Below are 20,550 nucleotides of genomic sequence, written 5' to 3'. Positions count from 1 at the left end.
CTGAAAAAAAATCGAAATTTATTTCAATCATTATAGTTTTATGTAAAAGAAAATATGCATTTTGAGGGTGACTAGTCAGAATTTTGATATAAAATATCGACAGTATCCCCCGCTAGGCGCTTTCCATAAGTGCAAAGATTCCGTGTGCATGTTGTGCATGTGTGGGGATCTTTGTGATTTGGTTCGGGGATCTTCGCGTTTATTGTGCACTGACTGTCATGACTGTATGGAGCTCAGTTGACAATTTTTCTGATGCAGTACTGATATATGCCAGAGTGAATTTATTAAAAGAGTAGACGGGAATAACCGTCGTTTGCAATTTCGGGGATTCATTCTCCCCTTTTAGTACTAACTGAACGTCTTCGCCTCCTGAAATTGCCATCACTCAGTCATCGACGTAAAAGAGGTGACATGATTGATGTGTACAAATATCTGCATGGTTACTATGATTCAAGTTCTGAACTTTTCTATCTGAGACAAGGTGGTAAAACGCGAGGTCATTCCTTAAAGCTAGAGAAAAGATATTCGCGTCTTGATGTGCGTAAGTTTTTCTTTGCTAACCGAGTGATAGATGTGTGGAACAGTCTCCCAGAAGATGTAGTTACTGCTTGTTCAGTGATTGCTTTTAAGAATAGACTGGATAAGCATTGGGAGAAGATTGCCTATGACTTTGAGTAATTTTCGTTTCTTGTGTGTTTCCATGGGATTTTTCACTGTCTACGATACCCCTGCCACCCCTCCATGCCAACATAAGTAGCGCATCTAATTTTGTCTGAAGGAGAGCAACAATAGACATTTCTACTTTGATCGATGAACAGGCTTCGTCCTACAACATCATTGGAGTAAACTAAACTAAACTAAACTAACTACTAGTTCAGCGATATATTGTACAGAGACTGGCAGACTGGAATTTGCAAATATAAGTTATATTTTTGGTCTATTTTAATATTGGCCTTGGTGCTGAATCAGGACCGTTAATAACTGAACCCCCTATCCCTTCCAGTTTCATTGAAGTCATTTGGATCGCACAGCCACACTCTTGGGAGAGATCTATCTCTATGCTATTTCATCGTGTGTTTTTTGCCACTTCATGATTGATGGCTACTGCTACCACAGAGACGAGGAAAATTAGGCCAAAACGACCAGATTTCACAACTGAAAGCTACTGGAATGAAAGATTTCAAGGGGAGGAGTCATTCGACTGGTTGTTGGAGTATCAACAATTTAGTCATCTTGTGGAAAAATATGTGGATAAAAGCGAAAGAATACTCATGCTAGGTAAACTTAGAAGACTCTTGAAACTAGATTCATGCTTAACTCGAAATTTTCTGTCTGTGTTCTGTTTTTTTTTGATGAAAATTCTGTGTTTTGCTTGACTGAAGTATTATTAGTTTGTTAGGGTGGAGTAATAGGAACCTCACATTAGTGAGCTGGAGTCCTAATTTACACAAGAGTATCACTAATCTAATGTAAGCCTATTTTATGCCTTTTTTTAAATTGTATTTAGTCTAGAAAGACATGTTTTTCAAGTACCGGTGTTTATTTTGGTGTTTGGTGGTGTTTTTTTTATGAGGGCTTCATTGTAAAATATGTAACTAAGTATTGAACCCTTTGTTATAAATTTTCAGAAATAATGTTCAATAGCAATTAGCATGTAGTTGTTGACAATTAAGTCAGCCTCAGGGATAGCAAGTATTGTAGCAAATTAGTTTTGTGTCTGAGTTTTGAGATATCAGTTGGTCATGCTATTCTCAGGATTTTGACCAGTGATGCGCAGTATAAATGAATGCATGATTGACCATTGACATTAACGTGCATTCCATTACGTTTTTTCTTCTCTCCACCTCTCTCTAATTTGTTTTTAGGCTGTGGTACTAGCACGCTCAGTCTGGAGATGTACAAGGATGGATATCACAAGATCGTCAACGTAGATTTCTCATCGGTATGCATTGAGAAGATGAAAGAGAATCATCAACATTGTCCAACCATGGAGTGGATGGTGATGGATATCAAGGATTTGAAGTACGTCGACACAGATGGCACATAAAGGGGGGTTTTAAGGGGGATTTTATCAACATTTTCATTTCCCCATCAGACAAATTGTCAGATCTTACAACTCTCCTTGATTTTGCTTGGTCATGAAATGATGGATATAACAGGAATTATCAGATGAAAATGAAAATTCATAAATAGTTATGAATAAAAATGTGTCTGTAGATCAGATGACTTATATCATGTGGCTGTAAAGCTGAAATCTGGTACAATGTCAGTCCATTTGTTTTAGTGTTGTTTTGTTTTTATTTTAGTTTGTTTTTGTTTTAGTGTGTAAGGGAAAGTTCGACATGGCAGACTGTCTGTAGTGCAGACATGCTAATTATGGCTAACTGACATTTTCAATTTCAATTTTCTCATAAAAATCCATACAAAAACACAACATATACAAAGCATCGTATTAACAAAATAGAAAAACAACAACAACAAATAGAAATAAACATGGGATTGAATATGAGAGGGACAGCAAGAAAGGAACGAGCCTTGTGATTAGCTGACCCTATAACATAATAATCATACAAAGACTTCTGACCCCGACTTTGAATTCACTTTGTTGCTGGGGGGGGGGATGGTCAAATTCTTAAACCAGCCATAGATTTCAGGGTGTTGATTAGATAAATTTCTATTCTACTATGCTGCCTAGGGAAGTACAGTATTACATATTACATTTCCACTTTTATCTAGATTTCCAGACTGTAGTTTTGATGTTGTGTTAGAGAAAGGAACCTTGGATGCTCTTGTTGCTAATGAGAAGGATCCTTGGAATATTTCAGAAGAGGGCTTTGATGTCATGAATCAGTCACTCACACAGGTAATTGTAGTTTCAAGTTTCTGTATTAGGCTTCCTACAAATGTTATAATTAGTATTATTGTAACTACTTTTTAAGAAAAAAAATGATATCTTGAGTTTGAGGTCTTGTTATTTTGTCAAAGGTCTTGTTAGTTTGTCAAAAGGTCACATGAGACAGATAATGCAGCCTGGATAATGTATGAATTATATTTACAGTGTACTTCTGGTTCTCGGCTACCAAATTTGTTCAACAGAATTGCCTGTTCGCAATATTTTTTTTTCATGTTAATGCCTTACAGCAATGTCCTACATTATTGTTTAAGGGCCACATGTCACATTGCAATAGAATTTCAAAGGTCAGACTCGTATTAGGTGAAATCAGAATAGGTTATTGAAGATAGCTTTAATTGAATACGTGAATCTTTATGAATGGAATTTGAATAAAAAATTTATGAATTAAAAAAAAATAGATATGATCTGTGTTGAAACTCATTATTTTTTTTCTCACTTTCATTTGCTCTGAATCTGTCATCTGTTAGTTATCCTCAAATGTTCTTGATTTTAAGCCAGTTTTTCATTAATACCTATGTCAGAAGTTGTGGACTATAGCCTTATACAGGAAAAATAACAATTTTTAAAATGCTGTCTATATAGAAATATTGTGCACAGTTTATCCTTTATTACACCAGCTTGATCAACAGCTTCATTGCCACTTGAAATCTTTCAGTGGTTTTAATCTAAAGTTCTTAAAGTTTACCCCACCAGCATTTACTTAACTCTTAAATCAAGTGCAGCACAGGAGGAATGTATATTTTTGAAGAACTGCAAGAATCTTTTTACCAGCAGTAATTAGACTAAGTTAGACAGATAATATCCCTGACATATTACCATTTTGCTTTATTCTGTGTCAGTACTTTTTTATTGATGTGAGTTATTACTTTTTATTAAAAAATTATTCAGGTGAGCAGGGTTCTGAAGCCAGCTGGACGCTTTCTCTCGCTTACCTTCACGCAGCCGCACTTCAGACGCCCTCTCCTTGCGAGGAGCATCTTCAAATGGGACATTGAGTTGATGATACTTGGTGAACAGTTCCACTTCTTCTTCTTTGCCATGGAGAAAGGTAAAGAAATGAGCGCCAAAGATAGGGAACTTGAAAAGAAGACGATTTTGAAGATGCAGTCCTACGCAGAAGAAGCTACAACAGTGGAACATGTTGAGGAGGAAGAAAATGAGCTCACCTTTCTGAATGCTTTCCAGTCATGACAGGAGAATTGGAGCCTATAGAAACAGCTTTATTAACTTCACGAAATTTGAACTAACATTGGTGGAAAAAAGGCGATATGAACACAATATGGTGAATTGTGGATACATTAGATTAATGATTATGATAATGATAATAATACGCTTTTACATAGTGCTTAATACATCAGAATAATGTCTCTCTAAGCGCTTTACAGATATATTATTACCCCGGTCATAGGATCCTGGCATGCCCGCACACATTGTATATGTATACACCTTCTCCACTCCCTGGGGAGCATTCCAACAAGAGTTCCAAGACTCGATTGCTTAGCATACTACATCTAGGCTTTCGCATCCTACCAGGTACCCATCTTACACCTGGGTGGAGAGTGGCAAAGTGTGGATTGACGTCTCGCCAAAGGACGCTAGGCCATGTTGGGATTTGAACACACAACCCTCTGATTGCAATGCGAGAGAGTCAGAACTGCTACACCACGACGCTTCCATGACAGAATTAAGTGGATATTTAATTAATGTGCTATAATCATCACTTGTTGCAATTGTTTGATCATATTCTGCAGAAGAAAGTACAATATTCTAAAACCTGTAGAGGAGGAGAAGAATGAGCTCACCTTTTGAATGCCTTCAAGTTCAGAGGAGTTTACTACAGTTGGGTTAGCATTAACAATGCCTGCTGAAGTAACTTCGACAAATTTGAACTTCCATGGTGTAAAGGGCAATATAAAATTAACATGTTTTATTGTGGTTACAAATTTTTTAATTTAATGTGCATCATATAATGGTTCAAGGATCTAGCCAGTAGAAGTAAATGTGTAGCAAGTCTCATATTCTTGCTTTAATTCTATGCAACCTCTCAGCCAAACATTTTTGAACAGCACTGTGCATTTTTGGTGCATCATTTTACCCATAGTGCATAAAAACAGCCGTCATAAGAAATATGTGTAATTTCATTTGAAATGTTATCAAGGATTTAGATGCACTTATCAGGGTTCCCAGCTCATCAGGGAAAATTGTTTTACTTTTTTCCAGTCTGGGAAAAATCAGGGAATTTGATTTTAAAAATACCTAAAATCAGGGAAAAATGCCTCAAATGAGGGAATATCGGAATTTTGATCAGCCCAAAAGTGGTGAGCATGGTAGTCGGTCAGACTCTGTTATATTTTTTTGCATATCAAAACAACATCCATTGAATGACTGGTTATGGTGTTACTGAAATTACACTATTTTTATACTGAAATACATGTATTTCACTGCAACAACTTTACAAAACATGCAAAACTGATATTGGGAAAATCAGGGAATTTTGTTTTCTTGAAAAGCTGGGAACCCTGACTTATTTACACATGCACCTTTGAAGTCATGATTAAAAGCAGATGTGATGTGTTCTCTGTGCGATCCTCAAAAATTTGATCAACCTTTCTACTACCTGTTCTTATAAAACAAATAATGCAATATATAATACAGAGACTTTAAAGTGCAGACAACTTGGCGAGATACTTTATCTTGCCATGTCGACGAAATACCCTTATTATTTCGACATGGCGAGATACGTTATCTTACCAAGTCAACTCTGTGCTCGACTCGCCAAATGTGGTATATCCATTGGCTCTTCTCGCACATCGTTCATTATTTGGCCCTGCATGCACACGCTTACGTGCATTATTTGTATACTATTTATCAGTAATTGTTATTCAGTGGCAATATGGAAGTATCAATTTTTTTTACAACTGATGAAATCATTTTCCTAATTGGTGCTTTATAAATCAGGAATATACTGCTAAAAATTGTCAATTTTGCCTGTATGGAAGTATTCATTCTTTTCTGTAATATATATGCCTACTGTATATGTTTCGATATGACCATGATATCATTTTACTTTGTATCTTTTGCCTGTAAGTCAAACCTGTTCAGACAACAGAAATTTGATCGTTATTTGGCGTTTTACCAGACATAGGGTTTGAAGTCTAGTCTTCAACCTAGATATGATATAATTTGTTAAAGTGTTAAACTTGAGTCTATTCTTGCAGAGACTAATGAACTCCTGCCATGGACCTATGTATAGTCAAGGCCAAAAGTATACCGGTACATGTATTATTATTATTAATTCTATGATATGCGGAGTTGAGCGTGAAGATTGGGACTAGGTCTAACTAGGACATTTGCACATTAATATCTTCTGAAAAAGCAAGTCTGAAAAATAAGTAAATGTGACCTTTGCCATGCCACTTCATGTTACATTTTCATTTACAGTTGAACACCAGCAAGATATGTCTTTAACATGTACAGTACATTGTCATTTTTGAACTTTCAGTTTCTACGTAGGTCTCACAAGATCAAGTAATGTTGCTCAAATAAAAAATATAAGCAATAGATACAGTCTTTGCCTTGACAATTAACACTTGTTTTACTATGTAAGCTATGTAACACATCATGATACATTACAGCATACCAGTACACAACAGCATACAGGTACATGTACATGTCGGCTACATACCATTATAAAAATTAAAAAAGGCAAACAAACAAAACAAGTATTAGAGAAGTAATTTTCTAACATCGTTTCATAGAAATTATAAAAATGTCAAATCTATGATTTATTTTACATTTTCTGTCATTTTTATCTTGTCACCACTGAACAAAAAAGTGTAATCTGAAATGTTTGTGTTAAGAAGTAACCAGCACAAATATGAAATGTTTTTGTCGAGTTTTTATTTTTAATTTGTCTAAAATATGAATACTTTCGGGGAAAATGACACCCAAATATTTTTTCAGCTCCTGATGACAAAGCAATGTAATGAAGATGCTCAAATGATATACTCATTTGTTTTAGATGATACATGTGTTTGCCATGAGCACAAATATTTTGTAAGATACAGTAAATTTTATTATGTTTGCCAAGTGTAAACTTTTCTTTGAATTTCCTGGGTGTATGTAAACTTCTCGCATCAACTGTACATTAATGAAAGCCATATCACAAAACAATTAAAATCATATCTTGTATTTCAGTATTAATTGATGGCAATCTGATCTTTGTCAAACAGGAATGCTTGGAAGAATTATGTAAGCATATTTTGGACTTTTGGTTAATATTGTCAATATCTAAATCTTGAAGCATACAGTATTTGAAGGTATTCTTAATTTTGATGATGCATTTTAGTGTGTGTTTGGGTGAATAACTATTTCATTATTCATTTTTTTAAATATATTTTTGAAATGTGTTTACAATAAGTCAGTAATAAATCGTTTTATTCAGGGTTTACAAAAAATTGGTACATCTGTAGAATTTTTATTTTTTCTGAGCTGAGGAGAGATGTTAATTATGAAAGTGGAGCAAAAGAATTAATCGAGATAAGTGTAAGGGGAGGGGGTTGAGTTCAATGGCAAACTGCCAATTCGTCCACTCACCACATGGTCTACCTTCATTTAGTCTAATGCCATTCCACCCATCAACATTTCGTCTATCATTTTGTCCAATCATCACGTTGTCTAATCACCATTTCGTCTCATAATCCGTTGGTCTAGTATTTGATTTATTTTCCTTCATTTTGCCCAATTAACACTTAGTCTAATAAGACCAAATGGTATATGGACTAAATGGCTATTGGTCTGACTGGTTATTAAATGGTGAGTGGACGATTGCAAATGCAATTAGGACCTCACTCCAGAATCATGGTGATTTATCTTTCATATCTCGGGGGGGGGCACAGGACGGATGTATCCCCACCTGAATCTGCCAATGTATTAAGTGTAAACAAGGCCAAGAGTATAGAGAAGGATTAGGGTTACATCTATTCCACGATTGGAAAGAAAGTTTTGCCACCAAGCCCTAAACATGCACTCGGTTTTAAACTTTTTTTTCTAGAAAAAATATTAATGCAAGTGCGAAGCGCGGGATTATATATATTTCAACATAAAACTGGACACTTTAAACACATTTTTAAAGTAATGTACAAAGCATTATGAGCATGAACTTAAAGTTTTGGCGATTTAGACCTAAAATTGGGACATTCTAAGCAGTCTTATGTATTTTTTAACAGGATGGGCATCACATTTAATAGTATGCGAGCGCGAAGCGAGAGCTGAAACTTTTTCACAATTTTTCTATATCAAGAACAGGATGTGTATCTCACTGAAACAAATTAATGAAACTTCAGTCTCGAGCAGAATAATAACTCGAAAATGGGTTTTATTTAATTTCAGGTACGTATTGTTTTAATCACTTTCAAATTATCATGAATGTCTTTCTAAAGTCCCCATCGGAAAAGGATTAAAAATCATTGTCAAAACATGCCGAACGCAGAAACACAGCTCCAACTAAATAAAACTTGGGGGAGGGGAGTAATGATCACTAATTCTCAGGGGCGTCGATCCATTTTTCAGATTGGGGGGGGGCAAAATCATGAATCAATTTTCCAAAGGCGCTCGATCACACCCACACACATATGCCTATATATATGTGTACATATATATATATATACACACACACGCACACACACAGACATATATATATATATATATATATATATATATATATATATATATATATATATATATATCACCAGCAGATTAATGCGAGCGCGAAGCGCGAGCTGAAAATTTTGATATTTCGATCTGGAATAAAAAATTGAGTTTAATGGACGTTTTTAATAAAGAACAAGATACATATATATCCAACAAAAGATTATTGCAAATCGAAGTGGGAGTTCTTTTTAGGTTTAGATCTGAAAACGGGACCATATTCACCTATTTAATCATGGAAAGTATGGGTTTTTGTTACAAAAATGATGCGAGCGCGAAGCGCGAGCTGAAATTTGTTGATATTCCAATCTGAAAAGTGGACATTTTGAGCACGAATTTAGACGAAGAACGAGTTGTGTATCTCATTCTCGCTTGCTGATTTCTGTGTAACATTACAATCTTATTTTACTTTTAGCACATGCGGAATTATTGGGGGAGCAAAATGATATGTTTGCCCCCCAATATTTTCATTGGTGGGGCGATAGCCCCCCCTGCCCCCCATAATCGACGCCTCTGCTAATTCTTGTTCAATGACAACAGGAAGAAAGGGAGAAATGGTGATTTTTTTATACCCGATTGCTAAGAAAGTATTGATGTTTGTAAGCAAGCAACCAGAGGACCGACGACTTAAGGTCCTCTCCGAGGGACCTGATACTGAGGATTAATGCCTTACCAAAGGGCACTAGCACACCAAGTGGGAATCGAACCCGGGTCACCAGAATCCGAAACCCCTTCTATACCGACTGAGCTATCGCGCCTCCGCACAATTCCTATGATAATTAAGGAATTGTTTTAGCCCGTCCTATATTTACTGAGGAAGAAATTGTAAAGTATTTAGATTTCAGCCAGTGCAATAGATAAAAGACTCCCCGGGGGGGGGGGGCACTTCCATTCACGAGTGGATACCATGCGCGACCATGGGGTCGCGAAAAGCACCCTAAACACGTAATTTCCATATTCTGAAAATGCACCCCTTAACAAGTATTGGCATGTGAAACCCTACCCTTAACGAGTATTGGAAACAAAACGATACTCTTGGCAAATCTTCCCTGAAATGAACCCCTAAACAAGTACAGGAATATTTTATTGTTACGGGTCCTTCGGTCGTCGGCTTTATCTTATTTGGTTTAGTACGACCCCACCTTTTACACATCGCGCAAATCGGACTCTAAACACGAAGTGTTGAGGCAAAAAGGACATCCTTTATAAAACATTTTAATTTTGTTTTATCATTCCCGCAAATTCGACCCTAAACACGTAATTTTCCTAGCGAAATAGATACCCTTTTTTCAGTATTTTTGTCTTTTTGACACCCTTATCACGTTACGTACGTAACGTGCCCTATCGTGAAAAAGACATCCTTTTTACGTGTTTTTTTGGTCGCGCATGGTATCCACTCCTCAATGTAAGTGGCCCCCCCGGGACATCAACACAGTGACTCTCGAAACTCTGCTGTAAACGGATGTCATTCCGAAGGGCCTATTTACTCAGCAATGAAGAAAAAATGCGCAGAGGCGTGGGTGTGATTATGTCGCCTTCTCTGCAAAGTGATTTGACGGACGGACATCAAATCGCAAATTCACTGTCATCATTGTCATGCTTTGCATGGTTTCAATTTCATTATTTAGTTTCCATGGCAACGTTGCGACGGAGAGCCTATTTTTGTATTTTGAAATATAGACAATATCAGTTTTGAAAGTAATTAAAAAGCAATTGCCAAGCCCTACTAAACTAAAAGAGTTTTCTTTTTATTCATTTGTGGGAGGGGCTCTGATAAAATATGTTGTACATATACAACTCAACAGGTTCTTAAATCTAACCTAATTTTGTCCATTCAAAATTTACGTTTGTTTTTTTCAATACCTTTATTTTCAAGAACTTTCTCTAAAAAAGTTTGCCTTGGTCCAGAAAAAACCCTAAAAATATACTAGTTGACAAAAGAAACAGTGCATGCACAATTTGAGAGATACTGGGCGATTCCATACGTGTCGTATGGGACATTTCGACAACAATGTCAAGTGTCTTAGCTGATTGCTCGAGCAATTAAAATTTGTTTTTTGTCAGCAGAGAAGTTATAGTTGGTAGTCATGTGAAAGACTAATTACCAACAAAAAATGTTTGATTATGGGTGAATTAAAGGTGAAAATGTTGTGTGTCGTACGGGACTCAGAAATGTCCCGCACGGTACGCAATATTTTCACCTCCACTGGCATGGACAACATATTTTTTGACGGTTGTCATTTTTTATGTGACTACCCAGTGCTACTTTATCATTACCACAAATCAAATTTAAGTTCCTCGTTTGTTTGGACAGTAGGTTGAAAAATGTTGCGAAAATGGCTGATTTTTCTAGCATGGTATCGCCCTACTTAGATTAGATTTAGATTAGATTTATTTATTTCCGTAAAATACAATCAAAGTAACAATACATATTCAATATAATAGATAATACAGACAAATCAATGAAATTTCGTAACAAATGTTGAATATAAATTAAACAAAACTACAATTTGTTGCAGTAATTTTATCAATGAAAAGAAACAAGAAATGAACGGAGGGACTTGCCAAGAAAAGCAAAAGCTTGTAGAGAAGGCAAGCCCCTAAACTTAGTTTCAATACTAATTATAAACAAACTATATACAACTATATACAAAAATCGAGACGGACGTAGAAGACAAACTTAAAACAAGTAATCCACAAATATCAAAATAAAACGAATAAGCGACAAAAAAGAAGAGAAAGTAGTTCAAATAATAATAATTACAGTGGTAACACACACAAAAAAGTACTTACAAAATTATAATAGGGAGGGTAAAGTGGCAAAGGAAAGAAAGAGGGAGATAATAAAGGGAGGTGCAAATAAAAAGTGCTAATGAAAAGAGGAACATGACAGGTGCACAGGTCGTAATGTATTGTATCATGTTGTAGTGTTGTTGGTGTTTTTTTTATAAGTAAAGTTTGACAAATTGATTGGTAGTTAAAGGTTAAGTTATTATGTAGTTTTAGTTTAGGTTATGTGTTAGCTTGATTTGTTGGTGTGGAGTATTGACACTTAGAATGAAATAAAGTAGTTACACACCAATCTCTAATTTATACTTTTGTTTTCTTTGTTTGAAAAAAGTGTCTAAATAGTATATTGTTCCCCCCTCCCCCTCATCTGAGGAGGAGGAGGTTGGGTAGCCATATTCATTGAAATAGATGATAAGAAGAAAAATCGCGAAAGCCTCGAAAACAAAGTACTAAATGTATTCGTAAAATGAAAGCTATCTTTCTTGCTGCATACCAGTTGTACAATTCTATTTTATCAGGACTGCTGGGGGAAAAATGATAAGTAGGCATAATATTACCACATTGCTTATGTGATTTTTTTTGTTCAAAATTTTGATTTATCATGAGACAGAAAAGAAGAGAAAGATGGGGGGGGGGTGGGGAGTATTGAAGAAATTAATAGCGATATTCAAAGTTTGAATTCATGTTAATCACTTCTATTCTTTCTGATATTCATGGAAAATGGGTAGATAACAAAAAGTTAGTGATGCAAATCTAAGACGGACGTAAAATGTTACTCATGTTGAATCATGATATGAATAATTATGTTGAAATCATATTTTGGAACGGTTGATCATTCATACATCCATAGCATTGTAATTTATGAGAGGGGAAATGCACCGGTATTAGTGGAAGGATCTCACTTGACGACCGTGTAATAATGTGTCGCACAGTGAACTTTGTGAAGGTTTCACCATTATATCATAACCACACAATGTTAATCAATTTTCCTTTAATATCTGTCCAGTCTTGACATTTTCAACAACACATGAGCGACTTGATATTGATTTCGTTCTACTTTTATTTCTTTCTTTCTTCCTCTGTTGCTCTGTGTTGCCACTCTTTTTTTTTTTGGGGGGGGGGGTATTGCAGGGGCCGCGGAACGATTTTCAAAGTGGGGGAGGGGGGCTGACCATGCAAAAAATCACAATATAGGGTTATTTTTACGCTTTTGTACACGGTTTTGGAAGAAACTTGAAGCCCCCTCCCCCGCTTCCGCTGCCACTTTTAAGCAGGCTTAGTTGCCAGTGTAAGTCAGAAAGTAAGTAGGCAGAGTCTTGAGATGATAGCAAAAATCTCCATCGGATATATTTAAAAGATTCTTTTAAGGTACCTGCAGTTTATTAAGGAAAGATCGCGTACAAAACAAACAGGGGGAGCGAGAAGAAAATATAGGCGAAAGAACGAATCGACCGAATGAAAATCAAGTATATTTGCTCTTTACAGTAATTATTTGCATGCGATGAAAAGATCTAATAACATATTCCTGACATATTCTTATTGGTTGATCGTGGGATACAAAATTACCCTTGGTCGCTAATTTTGTGCTTCGGTGCCCTCGCACCTTTGAATGGATGTAAAAAAATAATAAATCAATCTAAGAAACAAACAAAATGACTTTATTGGGATGAACTTGCAGCAACAATTGAAAAAGTAATAAAGCATGTTCATTACCTAATAATGTATTAACTCTTTATCTCTTCTCATAATTTAAACAAAATAATTGAGTATATCCCGAATATAAAAAAAAACTTACTACTTTTACTACATTATTCATTATTCCGAGAAATGTGCAATAGCAATGTGCTGCGTAAGAAATCCGTTAGTAATATTACTTTTGGCTATATACGTCCAGAGACCCGTTGGTAGCTCAAGGCTATGTCGATAAAAGGAGGGGGTGGGTGCAAGAGGAATTAAATGAAATCACCATTTTCCAGTGACATACAACATTGGGCAAAAGTACTCCATGAGGGTAATTATGTGTCCAACCAAGATTGGGCATTTCTTTTGGGCACTTTTATTTATCCATTGTGATGAAAACTGCGCCCATTCTAACGTAATTGCTGCTTATTTGTTAACCTTACTGGACAATATGCTTCCCGCATTGGGTAAAATACTACCCCAAATTAGTTGGACACATAATTACCCTCGTATAAAAATTTTACCAAATATAATTTTTTTACAGTGTAAACATTGACAACAGCAATGAAATACTTTTACAATTTTAAACAAATAATTTCATATACATCAATTAAGGTACCAATAAAATCGAGAACAAAAAATTGCAAACATGTACATTATATTTATAAATCACTTCAACTGGTCAAGTCCGACGTCCCTTTCACGGAAAGAAAGATTAAGAAATATGATACAGATTTTTTTTATTAAAGAATAAGAGAAAAGACAGACACATGCACCATCACATTATTCCTAACTCAAAACCTAAATTAAAAGTAATCCTTCTCCTTCAGGATCCTCCCCGCCCCCCCAAAAAAAAAAAAATTTTGACTTACACAGAGATAAAAACAAGAAAACAAGAAAAAAAACATGAGATTCGACAGAAACCCAATGACACAACAAAACCCTATTCTTGTATGCCCACATGCAACATTTCATCTAACTGGAGAGGAGAGAGAAGAAAAAGGATAAAAAATTAAGAAGTAACTATGCCATTCATTCGAAATAAAACACTGTATGATAAGTGCAAAATCATATGTAGGGTCACCTCATTCCCCCCCCCCCCCCCTCCGCAGCACCGTCCCATGCTACGTCTAATCCATATAATTCTAAACATGGAGGTAAAAACTACATCCATAGTCTTAAATCGCAAGTAGAGCAGGGGCGGCGAAACGTATTTTCTTCTTTTTTTTGGGGGGGGGGGCATAGCGAAAATACGGCACTTATCTGCCAAAACGGGCATTTTGGTGCAAACGGATATTTTCACCATGAGATTATCATGCGTATGTTTTGTATATAGTTGAACAATTGTTTTTTGAAGTGATTTCTGATTGATAAGATATAGATATTAAGGTATTATTATTTTTCGCGAGCGAGCGGTTTGGAATAATGTTCAAATCTGAAGTTGTAAAATTCGCTTTTTGGTCAATTATGAACCTAAAAATTACTGTTCAAAGGGCATCCTTCCGATATGTTGCGAGCGCGAATCACGGCCTCAAATTTCTATACATTTCATGTAAAAAGACATGAAAAGTAAACATCCCGAGCAGTTTTTGTAATCATGAAAAAAGGATGTGAATTTAACTAAAGATTTAACGCGAGCGCGAAGCGCGAGCTAAAATTTTTAAAATACTGACCAGAAAAGGAACCCTTTAAATACTGCATTTAGTGACTCATGAATAAGATACGGTCTGCATATCTCACCAATCGAATAATAAGAGGGCGAAGTGCGAGCTGAAAATTTGTTATATTCTAACCAGAAAACTGGACATTCTAGGTATTTTATTTAACCAGTAACAGAATGACTACCTAAATTCCAAAAGTAATTTGTGCGAGCGCAAAACACGAGCCGAAAATGTGTGATATTCCAAACTGAAAACTGGACATTCTAATCATTTTTGTACGAACAGGGTGAATATCTTACTAAACAATTATTGATGCGAGCGCGAAGAGCGAGTCAGAAGATTGCGATTTCACCACCTGAAAAATTGATATTCTAAGCACTATTTGTAACCAGGAACAGAATGAGTACCTTAATAAACAGTAATTGATGCGAGCGCGAAACACGAGCCAAAATCGTATGATATTCCAACCTGAAAACTGGACATTCTATGCATTTTTGTAACCATGGACAGGACAAATAACTTATACTAAACAATAATTTATGCGAGCGTGAAGCGCGAGCCAAATATTTTGTGATTTTCTAACCTAAAATGTAGTATGTTTTAATTAAAATGGGTATTTCACTTTGAAAACGGGCACATTTCATTTCGAAAAAAAGGGTATTTTCCATTTTTATAAAGGGTATTTCTTTCCAACGGGGATTTTTTGTGGGGGGGGGGCACTTGCCCCCTCCCTGCTCCCCCGGTTCCTCCGCCCCCTTAGAGTACCAGCTCCGGAAAGAAGTCGGATGCAGGAAGTGGGTAATCGGTTACAATGACATCGCGTTATCATTAGTCTGGCCTTATTTTTTTTATTAACTCCTATAGCTATCTTTTGGAAATGACGTACGTCAACTGATTGAACGTCAGGTTAGAGATAATATACAAAATTGATTATTTAACACCACTTTCGCTCAGGGAATAGGCATAGATGAGATAAGCGAGCGGTTGGGTACAGATGTAAATACACCTTGCTGCAACAGATCTACATTCACATCGAAGTTTGTCGTTCTTAAGCTGATTAGCCATGCAAGCTTATGTGATATACCCCGTGCTAGCAGTATTCTGCATTTGTTTCTGCAATGTTGCATTGTCTCAAAACTTTGTGGAACGTCCCCAGGACCAGACTATTCGAGAAGGGCAGACCGTTCTCTTTCGTTGCATCATCAGGAACCTACAAAGCAACCAGAATGTCTATTGGTTTCGTTTGTCAACGCGGAGGTTCTTAACGGTTAACCGCATGGTTCATTCGAACGTACCACAGCATCAACGCCTTTCTATTCTGGGCAATGCAAATCTTGGAGAGTACCACTTGCAGATTCGGGACGTTGAGCTCGAAGATGCCGGCACCTATCGATGCGGATTTGCGATTCCCAACATGCAATTTACCTTCAGAAGTGTCGTTCTTGTTGTGCTGAGACCACCGAATCAGGGTTCGCCGATGTGTGAATTTTCTCCAGACCGACCAGACATTGATGACGTAGCGATGCTGACATGCAGATCCGAAGGCGGTCGACCGCCAGCGAGGCTGACTTGGAGACTAGGAGAAAGGATCCTTACAGAACCGAAAGAATCACCCAACATTCTGTCAGTCGTTGTAAGTGGTGAGCACAACGGACGAGAATTCATCTGCGACAGCGAGTCTCCTGCAGTCGACGAACCGCGTTTCTGTAGCGTCACTCTTTTGTCGATTCGTCCCGATGTTCGAGTCGAGCCTCCTCTCGGCATCGCAGAAGTCGGAGGAAGTATTGTCTTTACATGCGTCGCGTTCGGCCTACCCGAAATCGTCCAATACGATTGGTTATTCGACAACAATCCAGTTGATGACATCCAGCGAATAGAGGTAAGCCGAGATGGCAGAACTTTGATAATTAACGATATTACACTTGAAGACGACGAAAGTCCTGTCCACTGTACTGCAACTACAACGCATGGGTTATCGTCAACTTCAGGAGCTTCGCTCCAAGTCAAAGAATTATATACAGTTGAACCGACTACCATTAACGCAACTGGTTTTTATAACGAAACGATGGACGAGTTACCGAATAAAACTTCTGGTGTCATCATAGCAATAATCGTCATCGCTGTCATCGTCGGACAAGTCTTGTTTGTCATCATGGTTTATTCTCTCCATAGGTATGTAAACAGGATGATGAAAGATAGGAAAGCAAGACGTCGCCCTGCCCCTGTGATGAGAGACGTGGACATGAGAAATCCTCCAGAACCGAGAGCGAAAGGTGTCGATGATATGGGAGAGAACATCTATGTCGGTGGTGTGAGTATCAGGCCTAATGATCGTAGTGACATTGATCCTGAAACCGGTGCACCAAGGGTGTTTTATAATAGCATAAATGATTCGTCGTTTGATAGCATGGGTGAAGGGGTCTATTCTCAAGGACTTTCATCTCCTCCGGTGGGTGTTTCTCTAGGTGTAGCTGGTACCCCTGCGGCATCTCCTCTGGATGCTCCAAAAAGCGGACAACGTTCCTCGGCGTCCCCTCCCTCGCCGATTTACAGCAATGCTGTTGCTCTTGATCAGAGTAATCAGCAACCCCAGGGTCGTCTGCCACCTCCGACAGCGCCTCCTACGTCACCGTCCACTGTTTCAGAATCCCCCTACGGATACGACTCGGTGCCATTTGTGGAGGCAGAGGAAGAACCCAGGCGTCCCCCACCACCCACCGGCAACCCGCCACGCCCTCCCGTCGCCGTTACCTCCCCACCACCCAACAAGCCTCCTCCAAGAGTCCCAGCTGATAAACGCCAGTCCAATCCAAAAGGTACAGCCCCTGCGAAAAACGAATACTGCGGATTGACCCCTGGGAGAACAGAAAGTCGGTATCTCAGCCTTTGCCACTATGACGAAGCTTACGCTGATCAGGTGCTCCAGCAAGGCGCGAGGTTGAATGGCGAAGCGTACAATCCTTACGATCATCCGGTGGTGGATTCCGACGATGACCACGACGTTGACGTTGACAAGCACCACGATGATGACGGATACGTGTACGAACTACCGCCTAGTTCTTCATCACCCGATGAGGTGTATGACATCCCTCCCGACGCTAGCAAACGAGAGTATACATTTATGGGTTCTAAGCTTCCCCAAAAATGAAAATATAGAGGATTAGACAATTCATCATCGCCAACCTATTAAAAGAAATGACTGAAACTTTTTTTTATGAAATTATTTTACTCGATATCGGTGGCTGGTCCATTTGATGTTTTGTAAAGAGAAACAAACGCCATGCATGAACCAGATCAGATCATAATCTGTTTCACGTATTATGTACCATACATGTTTTCATTGTCAATATGGTGCATTTCAAAGATCAAACAAATAGCATACACATTATTTTTTTTTCTAAAACTTTAACTGTAAGATGCTTAATCGATCATACACAACTCATATCTTGCACATCATATCGCAACAATAATTTTTCTACTTAATTTTTTTTATTAGAAAGAAAAGATCATTATTCTATTCTTACCAAGAGAGAAAAAAACATTGTTTCCAGAAGGAAATGTCCAACCGGGTCAATTTGTAGTGATTATGACTGATATCGGTTCCTTACATCTGATATCCGGATACATTTTAAAGTGTAAATTGTTTTCACACGTTGTAAGGATATTCGTTACCTAATTGTGATAAGATTGTACTTTCGGTTAAGGTCACAACTGACCTGCACCAAAAAGGGCAGTTCCTGAAGTAGGAATTACAGTTTCATAATTCGATTATAATTCTAGTTTTTCGTTCAGATTCTGATTTACGTAATGGTTCAGATTGATTTCATTCTATTTATTTATTCACATTTTGTCGACTGAATTAAATCGTTCCCACATATCCAATATAGCGAACATATAACAGCAAAATATGTGATGCTCTAGTTGTTTTGAAAATGATCAGTCACCAAAGTTCTCACTTGAAATGTTGGGCAACATACTGTCCACTGTGTTGGGTAATGTATGTAGGTAAAAATATATATATTATAGGCAATTATTATCCAGTTGAGCAAGTTTGATACCCAATTGGGACAGAATTTAACGCAGTGATGGTTAAAAATTGGGCCTTTTTGCCCAACCTTTTTAAGAGTGTTTGTTAAAGCATATTGAATTCGGGTATTATATTAAGTGACTGCAGTATTGTTTGACCACAATTAAGGACGAGTGATTTAGATAATAAATTGTTTCAATGGCATCCATGGTCACAATTTGTCTTCATCCAAAATATAGGTTTGAAATATGTACGTCACAAATTCGAATTATGTTCATGATTATTGTTCGTTTTTTGGAGTCGAATGTTTAGGCTTACAATTGTTTTTTTAATAGATTCTACTGCAAAGTCACCACCAAATATTTGGGGATTGACATGCACCTTTGATATTCAAATGGTATTAAACCATGTAAAGATGATTCAGAATGTATGTCATTGGTGTTTAAAGGGGGCAATGACTTTTTTTTTTAGCTCCAGACTATTACAGACGATTATGTGGTAATAGGCCTTCTTATTATGTCATTACAGTAGGTGATATATTATATACAGTCTATTTTATATCGTCGCACGCACCATAAACCGTCCTCTCTGCGCACTTCGATGCGAAAGTTAGTTTGGCAGAAAACGCATTGAAAGAAAAGCTTTTTTAAAACCAGCAATAAGTGCACCTACAAGGAGAGCAAATTATTTACCAGTGTCGGACGGTTCGTGGTGCGTGCGACGATATATTTGTGAGTTTTGATGGTCATTACTTTTATCTACCAATCCATCCACTTCTCGTTTATTTCACTAAATAGTACAGTAGCGTATCAAGAAGGGAGCAGGGGAGGGGGTCTTGGTAGGGCGAGATTACCAAGGGCAGTACAAACGGGGGGGGGGTCAGAGTTTTTGCATCTCCCCTAAATAGAACCTAAAAAAAGAATGAGATTTCACATGGTTGGGGTTCAGACTTTCTGAAAAGTAGAAATCTATTCGCTTTATTTATATTGAAGTCTGTTTTGGTCAATGAAAATAACCAAAGTGACCACCCCTCCGCTGGTGGGGGGGGGGGCAATCGTGTACGGGCTTGCTGGAATACCAATATCTTTTATACCCATTTTAAAAGACTTTCAACTTCTAAATCGCAATTTGTGGATATGATCCCCTCAAGTTTAGTAAGTTAATGTTTTATGTATTGGTATTACAAAAAACTGTTTCATTAATAATTGTGTAAATGTATATATATGTGTAATATTTGATATGTTTCTTACTCTGCATTGTGCATAAAGACAATGGCTGGACCATTGCAATAATGTATGTATATATTGATCGCTATTTTCCGTATTTGTTCTTTTATTTTTGCAGATTGATTAAGAGAAATGCTAAGAGTTATACATTAAAGAAATGTCTGTATATTGATGTAACGTTTTCAATGTGAAATCTACAGTCTACATCAACATTGAAGGAACTCTACAGTCTACAGGAGTGAGAATAAGGACTTGTGAATGATCGAGCTGTAAGGGAGTGAGACAAAATATTATGGAAAATGTAACGTAAAAATTGGAGAAGAGATCGCATTAATGAGATAGATAATGAATGGGAAATGGGGGTAAACTATAATGAGGGGGGGGGGGAGAAAGAGAGAGAAAAATAAAAAGTCTGAGTCAAAAGAGAAGAGCACATGGCCGGAATGGGGAAAGGAAAGAGACGAGAGAAAGAGAGAGTGATGGAGGGGGGAGGGTGCAAATTGTGCGAACTATAGTGCGCCGCAATCGGAAGAGCGAATCTCA

General features: G+C 37.3%; 2 protein-coding genes across 2 annotated transcripts; both read left to right on the top strand.

Moving 5' to 3' along the window:
- Window positions 1-171: 171 nt before the first annotated feature.
- LOC121415098 (EEF1A lysine methyltransferase 4-like) lies at window positions 172-4,159 on the top strand. The gene is made up of 4 exons (XM_041608192.1): window positions 172-1,278; window positions 1,866-2,022; window positions 2,737-2,863; window positions 3,803-4,159. Exons 1-4 carry the CDS (start codon window positions 1,098-1,100, stop codon window positions 4,103-4,105), a joined length of 768 nt encoding a protein of 255 aa, XP_041464126.1. The 5' UTR covers window positions 172-1,097; the 3' UTR covers window positions 4,106-4,159.
- An 11,526-nt stretch (window positions 4,160-15,685) lies between these two features.
- LOC121415097 lies at window positions 15,686-18,882 on the top strand. Its single transcript, XM_041608191.1, has one exon. It carries the CDS (start codon window positions 15,818-15,820, stop codon window positions 17,900-17,902), a length of 2,085 nt encoding a protein of 694 aa, XP_041464125.1. The 5' UTR covers window positions 15,686-15,817; the 3' UTR covers window positions 17,903-18,882.
- The last annotated feature ends 1,668 nt before the right edge of the window (window positions 18,883-20,550 follow it).

This window comes from Lytechinus variegatus, chromosome 5 (genome assembly GCF_018143015.1).
Source record: "Lytechinus variegatus isolate NC3 chromosome 5, Lvar_3.0, whole genome shotgun sequence".
NCBI classification, from domain to species: Eukaryota; Metazoa; Echinodermata; class Echinoidea; order Temnopleuroida; family Toxopneustidae; genus Lytechinus; species Lytechinus variegatus.
Note: the sequence above shows the minus strand (reverse complement) of the source record. Positions and strands in the feature narration are given on the sequence as shown.